Here is a 16,838-nt window from a genome sequence, read left to right as displayed (position 1 = left end):
CTATCTAATACGGGTAGTGTGACATAGCATTTGCAATGTATGTAAATTATCCATGAATTGTCATGCATACGAAGAATCTATTGTATTTAAAAATAAAGATGTTTCGTTCTCTTCATTTATCGTCTTCATATAAGAAGATTATTATCGAACATAACATTTATAAAATAATCTTCAAAAATTAAGCAACGATATTTTTAAAGCTCACTATTAGAATTTTGTCTTTTAATAAGAAACAGAATGGCAATTAATATAAATTGGTCGGACGCTTGATAAATTTTTCTAAAATAAATTAATACAATTGTCTAGAAAATATTACATTGTGAAATGGTATAAGATCTTTTAAGATTTTCCAAAATTCAATATATTTTCGGATATATTTGCGGATGGATACGTATATTAAATTAAATTTTCATTATTTTAAACATATTATTCGTTGCCACCTTTTTCTTCTCATCGTTAACGCATAACGCGAACCTTGCGAAGATCCGTAATCTATAAAATCGTTCATTTTACAACTGACATCGAGGCACACACAACTTTTACCATAAACTCTTTGTACTTTCAAAAGTTCTAGCTCGGCGAGGATCCGTCTACAAATTAGGCGTTATTAGAATTTATACCGAAAAGCTATATGGGCCTCTCCACAGTGTGTCGTGCTTGTTAAAAGCGCGCATGTGGTTTTTCTAAACGTGAGAAACGCATAAAGTTCTCACGATAATGACTAATCGATGTCGAATAATTTTTTCGATGGAAAAAAAAAATGTATTATTATATTTTTCATTAATATGATTATAAGGACCAAGTATCAGTCGGAATCGATAACGTTCGGGGCTTTTATCGGGGAAGCCGCTCAAGTTTTCGTTCGTGAGACTGAATACGGAATGACTCATCGCTTCGCGGTTTTACATCCTGTCCTAATTCAGGCCACGGGAAGGAGAGCTTCGTTTTCGCGTCACGATGCAGATTGCGTTCCGTTGCTGCACCTTCGTCACTGCTCTCCGTTACGCTTATCTCGCGGGTGCATTATGACGGAACCGATTGATGATATCCGCGGAGTGCGTTGTCACATTTCTTGTCGACCTCGCGAAAGATATGGATGCTTTTAAGTGAACGCCGAGAGACGCGCGACGCCGAAAAGCGATTTAATGTAAGAACTTTGAATTTTATCGGTCACGAGGTCTAACAATTAAGAGTACCCTCCGCTCTGTATCTTAAAAAGTATAATCCTACGAAATCATAAAGTAACGCCATACACATAATCTTAAAATGTTTATCTTAATTTTAGCAGAGAAATTAAATGGATTATAATTTATATCATTATACATATATTTAAAAATTTATATATACAATTATATTTATATATACAATATAAATATTAATTATAATTAATATTCAGAATATAATTTGCAAATTTTAATTGTTGAGTGAGATAGGAGCAATACGTTAGTTTCGCGTACCCTTTATCAGAGAGAGACTTTGTTTATTGAAAGAACTAAAGAACTTACACGTAAACCAGCATAGGATACTTGGTGGAACCGCTCAAATCAGCACCGGGTGGTATCAGGAGCCTCACCTGGGCATTAAAGCCACCGGGAACTGGAATTTTGTATTTCTGGACGATCGGCTGCGATCTCTCGACTATTATCTCAGTTACCGCGTTGTTGTCCTCCCATACGAAGAGTAACGTGGAATTCTGAAAACGAAAAAGTTCTCGTTTGATATAGATGCGGGATAATTTTAAATAGCATCGTACAATGCATAATTCATAAAGATTATTTCATGCTTGTGGATAAATATATATGTAATTTTTTAATAACAATACTGAAAAAACTGTACTAGTTTTATCTAAATTTTTTTAATATTTAATAAATAAATAAATAAATAAATATATATATATATACGTATATATATGTATATATAAAATGTATACATATTTTGTATATCTATATGTAGATAAATTAACCACATTTATCTTGATAATAACACTCTATCTATCTTCTTAACGATCGATTTACCTTTCATCTTTATCCTCCCCCTCGGACCATCAATTGCCGGTTGCTTCCTAATTCTGACGCCGCCCCATAACCGTAATAGATTACACCGAAGGCGGAGAATAACACACCGTCAACACACAAAGACATCGCAAACTTACGGGGAAGTCGTAAGACTAGAAGAACGTTTAGCGGTTTACCTTCCCTAAAGTGCTTCGCAACTTCAGTCGGCATTCCTCTCCCCTTGCCCCGGAGATTTGCTGATCGGAATCGATTCGGTTCAAAGGGCAACCAATTTCGTAAGTAGTTGTCCAAAGTTCCTTTTTTTTCGGCGGATCGCGAGAGGGAAAGAAGGTTCGCGGTACGACTCGGCAAAAAAAATTGCATTAGAAGATCGAGCCACTGTTTGGCGAAGGGCGTCGCTGAAGTTTCCGCTTTCCGTTTTTGCGCCCAAGTTTACTCGCGCGAATTCTATGGCCGTTTCTCCCTCCCTCTCTCTCTCTCTCTCTCTCGGGGAAGGGGGATATATCGGGGCAAATGTAGCAATCTACGCGCTTTTGTGCGTCCGGGCACTCGACGGGAGAGTTCGCTCGATTCGATGGTGAATCTCGATTTTGCATCGCGGCGAACTTTTTCTCATGCGAATCCACATTTGCCGAAATTTCTTCGTTGAATAACAGGCGATCCGCGAAGTTTCCGGCTTTTGTGGAACAGGGAATCTCGATCGCGATATGACGCGGCGATATCGATTTTCGATTGAGACGGGAATACATTTTTTTTTTCCCTCGCGAATTTTTCGCCGCCACAATAGGATGGCTGCAAGTGTGTTTGCGCGCGTGTTTCGCGTGCAGTGTAAATTGATGAAATTTTAGAGAGAAGCCAAGAAACAACAAAGCATCTCTGTGCTTTCACGCGCTATTTTTAACTCTCTGGAAGACATGAAAAGACATGAGGAGACATTTTTCTTGGATATTATAAAATAAAAAAAAATGTACTTTTTCAATTATTAAAAAAAAAAAGGAAAATTCTAAAATATTTTGCAGTTGAATTTTAATTAAAACGATATTTAATTTAACTTCTTAAGACATTTAATAATGAATATTAAAAGCTTATAGAGACAAAAACAGAATTCAACCACATTTTCCTTTAATATCTTGTGTATTAAATTAATTTGCCTATTTCCGAATGCCTGGAGAAAGCTTTGTATTTTTTCTTTCCCTACAGAAAATACGAGATGATAATTCAAATAATGATATGTAACTATGTATTGCCAATCATAAAAAAAAATAAATCACAATTTAAAACCGTGAAACGATTACGACTTCGAGCTGTCGTTATTAATTAAAGTTAAGAGGTTAAAAAAAAAAATCTATTTTGAATTATAATTTCGCTATGTTCAATAAATACACAAATTTGTAGCCACACGATGATAGGAGAATCGTTTCGACACAACGATAAATAATGAAGTGGATAGTAGAATATCGGAAAATTAAATACATGATCAATTAGTGTCACTTTGAGCCTTTTGTAAATTTCGATAATGTCGATATCATAATATCGACATAATTGAATCGGCATGCAAAAGTACACCATAAATCATATTAGGGTACGGCGAAGATGGGCAAAGGGATTCCAGAGAGGATTTTGCACGTGTTTGCGAGCTTCGTGCATGCACGTGCAATATCCACGTGAAACAAATTACTCTATTAGTTCCAGCACAAATTGAATTAAAAATATGCATCGCGCATCGTATAGTCTTATAAGCGCTCTTTTATTGAAAATATTCTGCAATGAGATATTTATAATTTAATAATAAACACTTGGTTCAAAATTCCGATGAACATGAATGGTATTTTGCACAACTTGTTACAATCGTAAAGTAGATAAATTATAGAAATCTAATATGATAAAGGTGTATCCTTTCATTAAAATAACAAAGATTGCCGATGTAATAAAAAATGCTAGAAAAAGTTTACCATTGTATTCTTAAGAGCATAATTAATAAGACTTTAAATACTATCGATTGAGTAGTATATAAGAGTTGAGAAAATGTTCCTCTTGTGCCCATAATCCTTTAAATGTATTTATAGATTTTTTTATAATTAACCGATGTAAACCTTACACGAGGCAAGAAAGAGAAATATACAGGAATTAATCCGCGTTAATTGAAAACGGTCAAAGTCGAACGGAAGGGAGAGGGGGAAGGGCAGATCGATTTGGGAAAAAAAAAAAAAAACCGCGAATTTTATCGGCAAGGTCGCTCTTTAACGTAATTGGATTAACGTTGATTGTCGACGGTTTCCCGGACGAGAAGACCAATTATTAGCATTAAGCGGTCGCGCGAAAATAAGGGATAAAGGCGCTGGATAGGCAGATTTTTCGCTAACAAGTTCGCTTTCTTCGCTCCGTCGATCGTGATAAAGCACGTAGATTCGTACCCGACATCTTTACGTTAGTCGTCCTCGAAGTTCAATGACTTCCACTTTTCCTTCGCGTCCGCGTCTGTCGCTACGATAATCAGATTACAAGGGAATCGCTCGATGCATATCGAACGTATTTTATTTCTTCTTCGGTGAATCGAGAGATTTCAAAAACATTTTTAAGCGCAATGTAATTTAAAGGTCCAATATAGGTCCTCTCTCTCTTTCTCTCTCTCTCTCTTTCTCTACATATTTTCAAATATAATTTTTATAGTTAATTAAAAATCAAAATAGATAGAAAATAAAATTATTTTATTTCATATTGTAGAAGAGAAAATGCATTATCCTTATTCTTATTTTGGTAGATTCAATCTCATCTTGAATATTTTAAAGTTTATTAATTACTAAATTTTGAATTAATAATTAATTTATTAATTATTAATTATTAAACTTTGGGCTTTCTTTTCATGAATCTCTCTCTTATGAATAATCTGTCATTATGTTGTCTGCACTTCTCGCACAATTTGTGACGCTTCGATCCGTCTATCATCGCATAAAGTCGACGAAGGAGTTTGATTATCGAAAGTAATGAAACTTTCATCCGACCGCGAACTTTTTCTCCGAGAACGGCGGGCGCGCGATTAGATTGGCGAATAAGCAAATGGACGGATAGATTACGGATAGACTGTGGGAAGAAGAAAAAGGGAAGTTGGTTCGAAAAGAGAGAGGAGTTTCCTTTTGAATATATTCAAATCCTTAAGTCATTTTCGATCGATTCATGAGAAAGATATGAGAGCGATACAATAAAGATGCGGTTGTTTATCTTTGAGACGTGAATTTATAATTATAATTTCGTTTTGGCTGTGTGCTTAATTTAAATAAATGTCAAATATGTTCTCTCTGAACATCTGAGAAATTTTAAAAATTTTTATTCGTTATTATATGCATAATTTTAGATACATATGCGTGAATGTGTGTTTTTACTAAACTCGAATTCTTTTAATAAATATCTAAAATAAATATTAAATATCTCCATTTTTAAAGAAATTATTCGTGGATACTTCGAACAAAAAAAATGTTATGAAAAATATCTAGAATTTTCGTGGCACGTTATATCGAAAATAGGTCGAATAGACAGGAAAACGAGATGCGCGTAATATTTTATAAGATAACAACTCGCGCATATTCAAAACATTGCTGTAATACACACGCTAATATACTCGCTGCTGAATACGCTCTTGTCGGAGTTCATATTCAGAGGCCAGTAATTAGAGCGTGTGATAAGGGAATGATGTATGTACGTGCGTTTGCACCAATACAAGTTAATAAAGTTTTATGTTTATGTATTTGAATAACGGTAGATTTCAATTCGGTTTGTCATTAATGGATGAATTAAACTTGTTAATCGTAATTTATTAAAATGAATGTATACTTCATTTATTCACGGTATCTATGTACATCAAGTGTTATGATTCGGGAATAAATGGAGAATCGATTAAATAATGCAATTAAAGTCATGTGTAATACGAAGTCATTAGGATGATACGCGAAAAACTATATACAATAGTATAAATTCTTCAATATTACAACACATACTTTGTCAATTATACGAATATGAATGTGAATAAGTACAAAGTATTACTTGATTTTCTGCAACTTATTTTTTTCTTCTTCTCGATATTTTCATAAATGTTTCTTAATCCTCGTTGAATTATTAATTATGAGGAATATATTTGTTAATTTTGAATATAAGTATTGTGTGTATTTCATAATAAATATGCATGATTATCGATTTCTTTTTCATTACTATGCTCTCAATAAGAGCTGATATCGATAGATCGCTGTAGAAACGATCTCGATGTAAATACCTTTTGAGTGGATGGAAAATGAAATCGTTCCAACAGGTGCTTCTCTCATATAAATATAACATTTACGGAGCCAGTTGTAAGATAATAAAGATATGTATTTTTATATCCGAGCATCTATCCTCATATCAAAAGAGTTTCGCGTCATCGCGATGCCCCTATAATTCTACACACACAGTGCGTGTTCGAAAGTTATCTTCTATAATTTTAATTTTAATAAATCGTTAAAATAATATAAAAAAATAAATGCTTTTCTCTCGAAGGAAACTGCAAAGAAAATTTTCGTTAAAATCTTTTCAATATTTAATATTGAATATCTTAACTCGTTAAAATTCTGTGATTGTAATTCGGATAAAGTTAAGCTCATTTAGAAATCAATAATAATAAATAAATTTTAGATAAACGATGCGAGCTACTTTATTATTCGCGTAAACTTTAAAATAATAAAAGAAATCTTTTTATATATATATATTGTATATAACGCGGATAACGAATTTTATTTCATCCCTTGCTACATTTTGTTCATTATATAAGTTATTAAATTTACACGCACAATGTGATTCTGAATCGTCGATACCTGTTATCGTTCGCCGCTGATTGCGCTACATTTCTCTCAATGTATTTTATTTATATAACGAAATTAGAAATTGATCCAAAACGTGACCAAATTGAGAAACAAGCACGCGATATCAGATAGCGACCATTTATAATAAATTTATAATAAAGAGAGAATTTAGACAGTTTTTGCAACGCTATCCCCTCAGAATACAAATATTGTTATTATAATAATTTTTTTCTATATATAATCTAAGAATATATTAAAAAAATATATTTTATCGCTATGCAATTTCTAATTACACTATCGAATAGCGTAACACGGTTGCATCGAGATAAATGATCTTTTAGTTTCTGCGCTTAATATCTTCTTCCTGCGCGGTGGAAACGAATTCAAAAACAATACGAGGAAATATTTCTACCTAAAACGCCCGTAGTTTTTAATGTATCGTTATTACGCCGGTACCATTGTGCGTCGCGTATTGTCGTGCATTGTCGTGCTTTTTACGGAGCCGGTAACGGTGTCGCGATAATCTGTCTCGGCGTGATTCCGATCCGATTAGGCTGAGCGAATCGTATCGCGGGCGCAATGTGTTTTGCACGTGGAATTTCGAGGACGAGCTTTGTATACATGACTCGTAGAAGAGAGATGGACAGTATGTATGTATGCGTATGTGTGTGTGCGTGTGAGAGAGAGAGAGAGAGAGAGGGGGGGGGGAAGAATGTATTGTGCAAGCCACTCGTATATATTACTCGCAGTACAGTAACCGGGACTAAACCGTACATAGTACCGCTCGCGTATTCTATTGCTGTAACAGAATTTATTCGATTCGGCGGTCCGATAGGTAACCGGGACCCTCGTATACCTCTCACCAGCAGAATTACGCGGTTGTCATCCATACGTCTATATTGCATGCAAATACGCGAGAGCACGCGATACGAAAAGATCATTGTGTTTGCGGTTACCGGGTATAATGTAACGATTTGTCCAACTGCATTGGGAGAGCAAGAGGAATTTCGCAGAATGCACGCACGAACTCCCCTCCCCCTCGCCCTCCCCCTTCCCCTCTCACTCTCTCTCTCTCTCTCTTTCTACTTGCATACGATCAAATTTGTATAAACTTCGATGAATGCGATGTAACGGTTAATGAGACATATCAAACGCGCTGTGAAACGCATAATAACATTGAATTCAAAGCTGAAACTAATATCAAGGAAGATGGGAGTACGCGAAATATCTGTTACCGTTCTCTTGGCTTGTGAAATTAGAGATGTGTAATCTGATATATTGTATTATGTGTTTACCGTCTTGAATAGAACATTAATTATTTTGAAAAGTCTCGACATTTACGATTATTTAGTCTCGTATATCCTTTTTTACCAAACGTGTCATTTGATTTTATCATTTTTTTAAATCAATATTATCGCTATCAAAATTAAAGGATTGGAAAATTTTATCTTTCCAAAGGCTTTTTATGTCAATAGAAACTTTATCAATCTTTAAAATGATTTTGAAGACGCTGCACAAAGTGCATAGAAACATATACATATAACGTGTACCTTGTTGTAGATGGTTATGTCGGGTACTCCAGGGCCAGCACAAGTGAGCACGTAATGCGAATTGTCAGTTGAGAATATAGCGCTATTGTACAAACAGCGACTGCCGTCCTTCTCTCTGACAATGTTACAAGTTAAACACACTGACTTGCGATCCATATCTAACAGCGACACTCTATACAAATGCTGAACTGCCGAATTGTGTTTCGAAGTTGCCAAGTAATATCTGCAAAACAGAGGAAAGAAATATTTTTAATAAATATTGATAGACCTACTCTCGATATCGATCGACTTTCTCGCGCGAATATTTTTAAAACAATATCCTTTTTTTCTTATCTTCGAATATAACTTTATTTTTATACGTCAATCTGAGAAAGAGATCGTCGTTTTACACGCGCGTGCGAGGGAGAAAAAAATATTGCGCGTATTAGAATAACGTCGCCGCTAAGAAATTAGTTCTTCGATATCTGCATTGTGGGACATGGAGAACACCTGTTGCGGCTCTAATAAGATACCCGCGATAAAGGGGCGGTGGCGAAGACAAATTGTCCACCGAGCTTCGATGCCACGAAGACGCTATCCCGAGAGCGAGCGCGTATATACTTAATCGACTATTATTATCTCTCGCTAATTCCTCTCTCCGTCAATCTCCCAAGTGACGAAGATACAATATTTCGCGAAACGGTGGCCCATTATTAATAGCCAAGAACACTGCTAGACAGAAGCGCGCAATTTCCATATGGACCGCGTGCCAGTCCATCAGGATGCCAATTTATCGAGTTGTTCCCGTTCTGAGCTATCAAGCGGCTACCGTTGACAGAATGCTACCATTAGATACAATCAGAAAGCTGATGGTGTAAATTGCGACTATTGACTGACTACTGCTTGCCGGTACCGCTCTGATGCGATTACGGATTAATCAGATCTATTGTTCTCCGCCGGTTCTCAATGCTCTCTCTCTCTCTCTCTCTCGGTAAACGATGTGTTACGTAAAATAACCGATTTCTTTTTATCGAGGATCTCACGCCATTGACATTAGATATAGAGCCGAAAAATACACGTGAGAAAATTATATAAACGTAATGTTTTGTTGCGTCTTAAAAAACAAAGAATAACTCGAAGAAAATTTTTACTCTAGATAAATTAAAAAATGAATTTCATTTTAAATTTAATTCGCGAAAGTATATTTCTAAATGGATTAAATACATACAAGGGATGATAAAATAACATATGTAATATATTTCCATATATTAGCGCTATCTCGCAGTTTGCCGCTCTAGCTTTATGAAAACGCGTAACCTGTATGATATTATTACATATTTAACGAGATAAGGATCCCTCAAAGTTTCGAAACCCAAAGACCAAGGGCATATTCATGAATCCTCTATCGCCCGCGGAAACCAAGGGGAAAACCTAGCAAACGCGTTAAGTCGCCAGCAGTTCCGCCGGGCTGGTAAGATAGATGACTCAGGGTTATTTAGAATGGATTAATTCGAGCATCCTGTTAATTTTAGCGCATCGCATCAATCTTGAACGACCCCGAGCCGCGCGTTGCCGTCATTCACGCGCTTATATCCGCGAATCGCCAACTTCTGTGGGCTCTCCGCCTCTTCGCGCCTTTCCGCGAAAATGAAGATCGATCGATTTCAAGCAGGTCGACGGGTCGTTTCCGGGACCCCCGGGACTCCGCCCGACAGCTGATAATTCATTGTCATAATCGGGGATGACAGTATTACGGCGGGATTAAATCCTGCGGTTACGTGTACGCGTTAATCAGAGATACGCTGCCTCTTTACAACAAAATTAGGAGTTATTCGCCAAAGAAACTCCGGAAGCAATTTGCGAAAAGTGGATATTCCTTAATTTCGTACGGATTATATATAAATAAGCAGAGAAACCTTAAATTGAAATCGCGTTATAATTTTTCATATAATTTGGAATTATTTATGAGCAAGCAATATTGCGTTTTAAGATTTTAGACTTTAAAGATTTTTCACGGCGAACATCATTATCTCAAATTCCAAAATAAATTACGAGAAACGTCTTTTACATTTGCGATTAAGAGTTGCGTAACTTCCGTCAAATTTAAGAAAATCCATCTTAAAGGGGGTATATTCAATCGTTTCGAACCTTCGAAAAAGGAATACATTTTTTAGATTTTTTTTCGCAACGCGACAATTTAATAAAAACTTTTTTTTTTCAATATTAATACAATATTATTAAGTACTTAAATAAAAAGTTTCAGCTTAAAAAAAAATTTTGTTTAAAAGTTATGCGAATATTTGTAGATTTATGTTTTCATGCACACCGTGTATGAAAACTCGGGCTGCATTCGACGGATTGACTTCAAATTTTGCATGCGAGTTTCTAATAAGATTCCACATCTGCTAACGAAGCCATTTTTTTTTAAGCCGATTTCCCATTTTTATGTTATAAACAAAAAAAGATGGACCTTTTTCAACGCGGCGCCCTTTTCTCTATTTAAAAAAATTTAAAAAAAACGCTTGGGTAGCGAAAGCTATTGATGTTTAATAAAAAAAAGTTTGTGTTTTTTATTTCGGATATGATCTACGAACAAATATTCTCATAACTTAAAAAAGAATTATTTAAGCTGAAAATTTTTATTTATGTGGTTAATAATATTGTAAAAAGATAATAATTTTTATCAAGTCGTTGCTCTGCGGGGGAAATCTGGAAAATGTACTCATTTTTCGAGATTTCGGATGGAGATGTGCCCCCTTAAGTGGATAAAAAAGAATATAAAATAAAATAAGAATTCTTTAGATGATTTAATTGAGCGGAATTCTTTCGTCCTGCCTGGTCGATTCGGATAACCGATAGTGCAATTTTTCTTCTCCTCGTGATCTCCCTTCTCTTCCCCCCCTCCCGCCTTCCTCCCCCTATCCGGCGCATTACTACAATTGATCCCGGTACATTAGTTACGGGAAGTAATATATCTCTGCTACTGTGCCATTTAATTACAGACATGCAACTTCGAGTGCGGCTCGCACAAAATAGCGCTCGGTCTTTTGAGCGCGGCAAGTATTCCCTAATGAAATTAGTCAACAAATCCATCGCCCGGGGATTGCTGATAAGTATAAACTCGAGTGCGTGCCAATTTTATCTCGCTTATGAAGTATCAATGGGCGCCGACGTCGTCCTACATTCGCGCGCGACTTTGGCACTTGCCGATTCGCGAAGTTTCCAAGTCGCAAAGTTAACTTGCAGTTACTGCGATATTAAAAGCTAATACCCAAAAGCTGCAAGCTCTGGAAATCCGGGCTAAATCCGGAATTACGTTGCATACATACCGGATACGTGCCCCTCCCCAATGTCATAATGGCAGATTAAATGTATTTGTATTATACGTATTATAATTTTTATGATATCTGCATTTTGAGGCAGAAATTGGAGACACGTGTAAACCAAATGCGCACATCTGTACAAAATTATTACTATCGTAAATTTTATATTAAGTATTGTTCTCCTAGGGTGTGTCTACTCAAATTCTCTGATCTTCCAGATATTTTTGTTCTAAATTCTAGGTAAAGAAAATATTCTAAAGATTTCTTGGTACAATTTTCTAAAATAACTTTTCTATTGTATGCGTTTTTTAATGTTTTTCATTTATACGAAGGAAAAATACAGAGCCTCTCTTAGTTTCGAGTGCTAGATTTGTAAAGATGTACCGAAAAAAAATAAAAACTTTTGTAAGATAAGCATTTTTCACTTGTATAAAATTGTAATTTTTTTATTACTAAAGATTACAATAAAAAATATGTATTACATATTCAATATTTTGTTAAGACATTGAATATATATAAATCAAATATATATTTTAAACACAATTTACTTAGCCCGCCGATAATTTACAATATAATAACAAAATTATCAAATAGAGAATTTTTTTAAGAAATTCCCCGAGTCCCAATAAAATTCCATGAGAATTCCCTGATTTTTTCAAATACAAAAGAAATCCCTGAGACTTCCAGATTTTGCATCTTTTTTCAAGGGATTAGATATCCTATTTCAATTGTTTTATTCTCTCTATTTTCCAAATTTTATTCTGTAGATAATTCCGCGATAAATCTCGCCTTTTATCGCATATCGGAGATCGGAGGTTGAATAAATGTCTTTTTAACAACCCGTTTATTGATCATGGAGTTCATTGTTTCATCGGCAGACGCTTCTAAGCGCAATGTTACACATTACAACGATGCTTATGTGTATATATTCCGTAATGCAGCGATTCACGAGCGCACCCCGTAATTTTGCCGGAACTTCTTTGCATAAAGACGCGGGGCACGAGGCGACATTTTACACGGCAATTTTCACCAAGCGCACGCGTGCGCGCGAATCCTCGCTACGCGAAACACCGTACCAAGTTATCTGTCTTACGAAACGCGATGAAAGTTTCAACGGCGCAATTTAAAGTTGGCCTATCGCGACAAGCTGCGTCGCGAGGAAAACCCTTTCTCCCCCTAAGCAAACTCAAAGTTTCAGGTTATCTATTTCAGGTTGTTTATTCATTTGTAACACGTAACTTCTTTAGCTATTGCTATTCGCATTAGGCGCCATTTATCCGTATGGTACACGCACGTGCGATAAATTCTCACGTAATAAAGGAAAAAAAAAAAGAATGAAATTAAAATCGTGATTTTCCCTCTCTAGTTTCTGGCATTTATATTGGAGATTTTTACGTTCGCGCAGTCTACGTGAATATAATAAATCTAAAATTACAACCGCTTTTAATCTTGATGTGATTGAAGAAGTTTAGAATTTTACAAACGTAAAATTTGATTAAAATAATGTAAAACGATACGATGACTCGCGCTTTTTTCCATTACGTCACGCAGCGAAAAGTCTCTTAGGCTCTAACTTTAGCCTCCTTTTAACTGTCATTACAATGTTACAATGTGCAATAACCGTGTTCTTAATGCTTTGATCTCGAGTTTCATTGTGCAGAGTTTAATTACGTATGAACGCCAGAGTCTTCAGCCTCAATAAAAAGCGTCGAGCAAATGAGATTACGGATCGTCGGGATGAAAATTAAGAAAATTTAGTACAAGCGCTCGCACGAGAGCATTTTCACATACTCGGATAGCTTGCAAAGTGTTGCCGGACTCGAGTGAAAACTAATGCTCGCGAAAGATTAGAAAATCCGGCGATATATTAAGGATCCATTTGATTAATCCCCTAACTGTCATAAATTCAAAAAGTCCAAGCATGAAACACATATTTTCACGATACAGAAAAGTCGAAAATATCATCCTTTATCTTCATATAAAAAAAAAAAAAAAAAAAAAAAAAAAATAGAAATTAAGAATAAAGATAAATTGAAATCTAATACTATATATTGTATACTTTAATCATAATTAAAATGAAAGTAAAATTAAATTATTACTATAAAAGTAAAAAAAGAAAAAAGGTGATATTTAATATCACATTTTAAATTTATTATAATTTATAAAATTCATTATAATTATAAAATCGTGTAGAGCGTGTGTTACATGGCTTTATTAAACGCATGTTGGGTTGCATGTTAAAGTTTCTGTAATGTATACACACCGAAAATTCCGCGAAAGCCTTTGGGAGTCACTTTTCTAATTCCGTTACTAAATACAATATTTAAACAACGCGGTTTCACGCGAAATATTCCGTCCCAAAAGACTTAAGCTAATTACGTCACGTCACAATGATCGATGCGATTCATTTCGCGGTTTTTCTTCTATACATGACAAGTTTACTTTGAATTATCCTGCCCATTAATTTTTAAGATCGAACCTTCCTTCTTAAGAGTTTAACGAAAGGCGTTGCGGCCAATGCTCGTGCCGCGTTATTGTCGGAACAATCTACGATATATAAACGGATAAAAGCACAGAAATTCTTCCGACGAGGTAGCGAGTATCGTTATTGCTTCCAATGATAGAGGAGAGATCGGCGAGGAGAAAGCTCGATTATTTCCCTCCCTCCTCTTTCCGGACGTTCCACCGCAAACTGATGGACGTTTCGCGGATTCTTTCGCGAAACCATTATCCAACAGCAGTGGTCCCACGTGTAACGATCGCTCGTTTACGTTATATACAGCTGCAAGTGAACGGCCGAGAAAATGCGGAATAACGGAAAGGAGGAGGGAGTATTCTCGGAAAACCTTGATATATATATATATTTGTTTGACAATCTCGTCGGCGAGAATACGAACGGCCGTCTTTTGTGCTCCGTCGCGTTTATGATTTGTTGCATCGTCCCTTCGGTTCGAGCGGCTACATTTCGTCGATAATAACTTAAATGGGTTGAAAAACGTTTTCATAATCGAATATATCGTCACGTGTGCATGAAAACCACCGATCTATCGCGTTGAAAAGCGCGTCGAGCGGAAACTCACATTTCGCTGATTCATTACGCGATCGTTATTCTCGTTCTTAATCGGCGTGTCATTAACGAAAGTCTAATGACACGCTAACGTTTCATTTTTCGACAATGTGAACATATTGATCCCTAAACGTCAAACTACACTTTGTTAAAATGAAACCCCCTCGGAATTAAATGAAGAATAGAGTTTCGTTATCTTTTGGCTGACCCTCAAGTTAAATTCTGAAAAACTCTAGTCTTAAGCCGCTTAGAAACTTTGAAACTTTCGGCACTTGATATTTTTTATCGAGAGATCATTTTTAGACCTTACGGAATATTAATGTAAGATTATATTTTAACGAAAAGAAATTAGTTTACAATATAAAATTAATATAAAATGATATACTTAAACCCTCATTGGCAGCATTCATTTTGCCTTCGCTACTATTTCCGCGATCCTGAGGAGTACGGGCGATAGCCCAGTTTATCCGAAACAGGCTTCTCTGTTCCTTAATTAGTTTGCTCAATGGATCGAAAAGTTAATCATACTCTATCGATTTTCATCGTTGCTTAACTTCAGGAGCTAAACGAGATTAAGACGTGACAGCTGCGTGACATAATTCCTTTTGGATGATAACATCAAGAACTTTTACCAGAGGGGAGGAGGTTCTTGCGCGATGATTAGCATTTGAGGATTAAATCGAAATATTCTTCCTCCTCGTGGTGAAATCGTGAGAAGCCGTCCATCCCTCGGCAGAGAAATAATGCACCGAACTTCTGAGCGGTTTATTCCAAATCTTAAACAACGCAAGAAGGAGAGAAAGAGAGAATAAAACTGCCGGACGAGAGTGGCCGCGCCTTTGAATAGCGAGGGTGTTAAAAACTTTTATAAAAGTTAAAATTGAGATAGCGAGAGTGAAAGCCTCTCTCTCTCTCTCTCTCTCTCTTTCTTTCTTTCTCTGTTTCCAGAAACATGAGGATATCATCGTGTATGAGCTTCCCTCGCTCGGCCTTACTCTATTAGGATTCTAGCTGCAGCGCGCGGAATAAATTGAATATACCGACGAATGCAAAAATATCCCGCAGCGCTTGTTTCTCTGAATAGAACTTCTGTCGATAATATACGCGGGTAATTTCGTAAAATGGACTTTGAGTATCGCTATTCTTATTCCATAATTAAATTAAAATATGAAACACTTCATCGTTATGCGACAAATTAAAACAAGAATATATAAGCGCGCCAAATATATATTAAATTATCCGATTAGTTAACTTTCTCATTTTTTTTTTCCGTCATTTAGACCGCGTAAAAAATATGATTAAATTTATCATTATCAAAAAATTTACAAACATCTCTTTTATCTCTATCTCCGTTAAATATATGATCTTTTCAGTGTAATATTTATTAAACTAAATATAATTGTGATGATAAATTGACTAAAAATACAAAGATGTGAAGAAGAGATATACTCGTTTGAATCGCGATGTAGGGCCCCCCCCGGCTAGAGACCCCGGAATCGTAGAACATCCTGCGGGACACCCTGGCGGGTTCAGGGTTAACGAGAGTGCGCGCGACGCGACGACTAGAATAATAAGGGTGGTTAATAGAACGGGCGTAACCGCGTTCTCCTCTCAACCGGTGTTTATCTCCGGGGTTGCAGCGACGTTTCCATTTGGCTTCGCCGATGGCGAGGAGAGTTTTCGGAAACAGTTCACGAACGTTTCCCGATGCACGAGAGGATCTTGCGGTAGCGAGATCTGTCCGCCGGCGATTCCGTTTTCGCGGAGGCTTCTAGACGTGCGAGTTAATTCGACCTTTCGTTCGGGAAATAACGGGGCAGATTTTAAGAGCGTTTAACGTGCTTAATATCTCACGTTAGGTGTCTCGCCCCGGTGTTTCCGACGCCGCAGCGATCAACGCGTGTCACTGCGATTACATACTTGATCGTCCAGCATCCGAATCGCGCATGATATTCCCGAGACTACATATATGGTATACGTTTCATACTCTGCGAATGCACAGTCGTCGATCGGATGGACGAATTAATTATGCGAGTTTAGGATTTACGCTTAAGGGGGCATACCCATTTGAAGCCTCG

The 16,838-nt window shown here is 36.3% G+C and overlaps 2 protein-coding genes across 12 annotated transcripts in view; one reads left to right on the top strand and one right to left on the bottom strand.

Moving 5' to 3' along the window:
* The window catches only part of LOC138936417 (venom dipeptidyl peptidase 4), a 315,499-nt gene that overhangs the window by 10,025 nt on the left and 288,636 nt on the right, over nt 1–16,838 (bottom strand). For all 9 annotated transcript variants that reach the window (XM_070301827.1, XM_070301834.1, XM_070301830.1 and 6 more), the window contains 2 exons: nt 8,392–8,614; nt 1,506–1,693 (listed from right to left, as the gene is read on the bottom strand). In XM_070301827.1, the coding sequence (XP_070157928.1) occupies nt 1,506–1,693; nt 8,392–8,614 (411 nt within the window). The remainder of the gene's footprint in view (nt 1–1,505; nt 1,694–8,391; nt 8,615–16,838) is intronic.
* Rpi12 (RNA polymerase I subunit RpI12) overlaps nt 1–16,838 on the top strand; it is a 130,518-nt gene that overhangs the window by 13,717 nt on the left and 99,963 nt on the right. The gene's annotated exons all lie outside the window — the stretch shown is intronic.

This window comes from Polyergus mexicanus, unplaced genomic scaffold, assembly GCF_030449975.1.
Source record: "Polyergus mexicanus isolate NDT 795.1 unplaced genomic scaffold, iyPolMexi1.0 SCAF_9, whole genome shotgun sequence".
Lineage (NCBI taxonomy): Eukaryota > Metazoa > Arthropoda > Insecta > Hymenoptera > Formicidae > Polyergus > Polyergus mexicanus.
The sequence above is the reverse complement of the archived record's forward strand: the minus strand, read 5'-3'. Positions and strand labels throughout refer to the sequence as shown.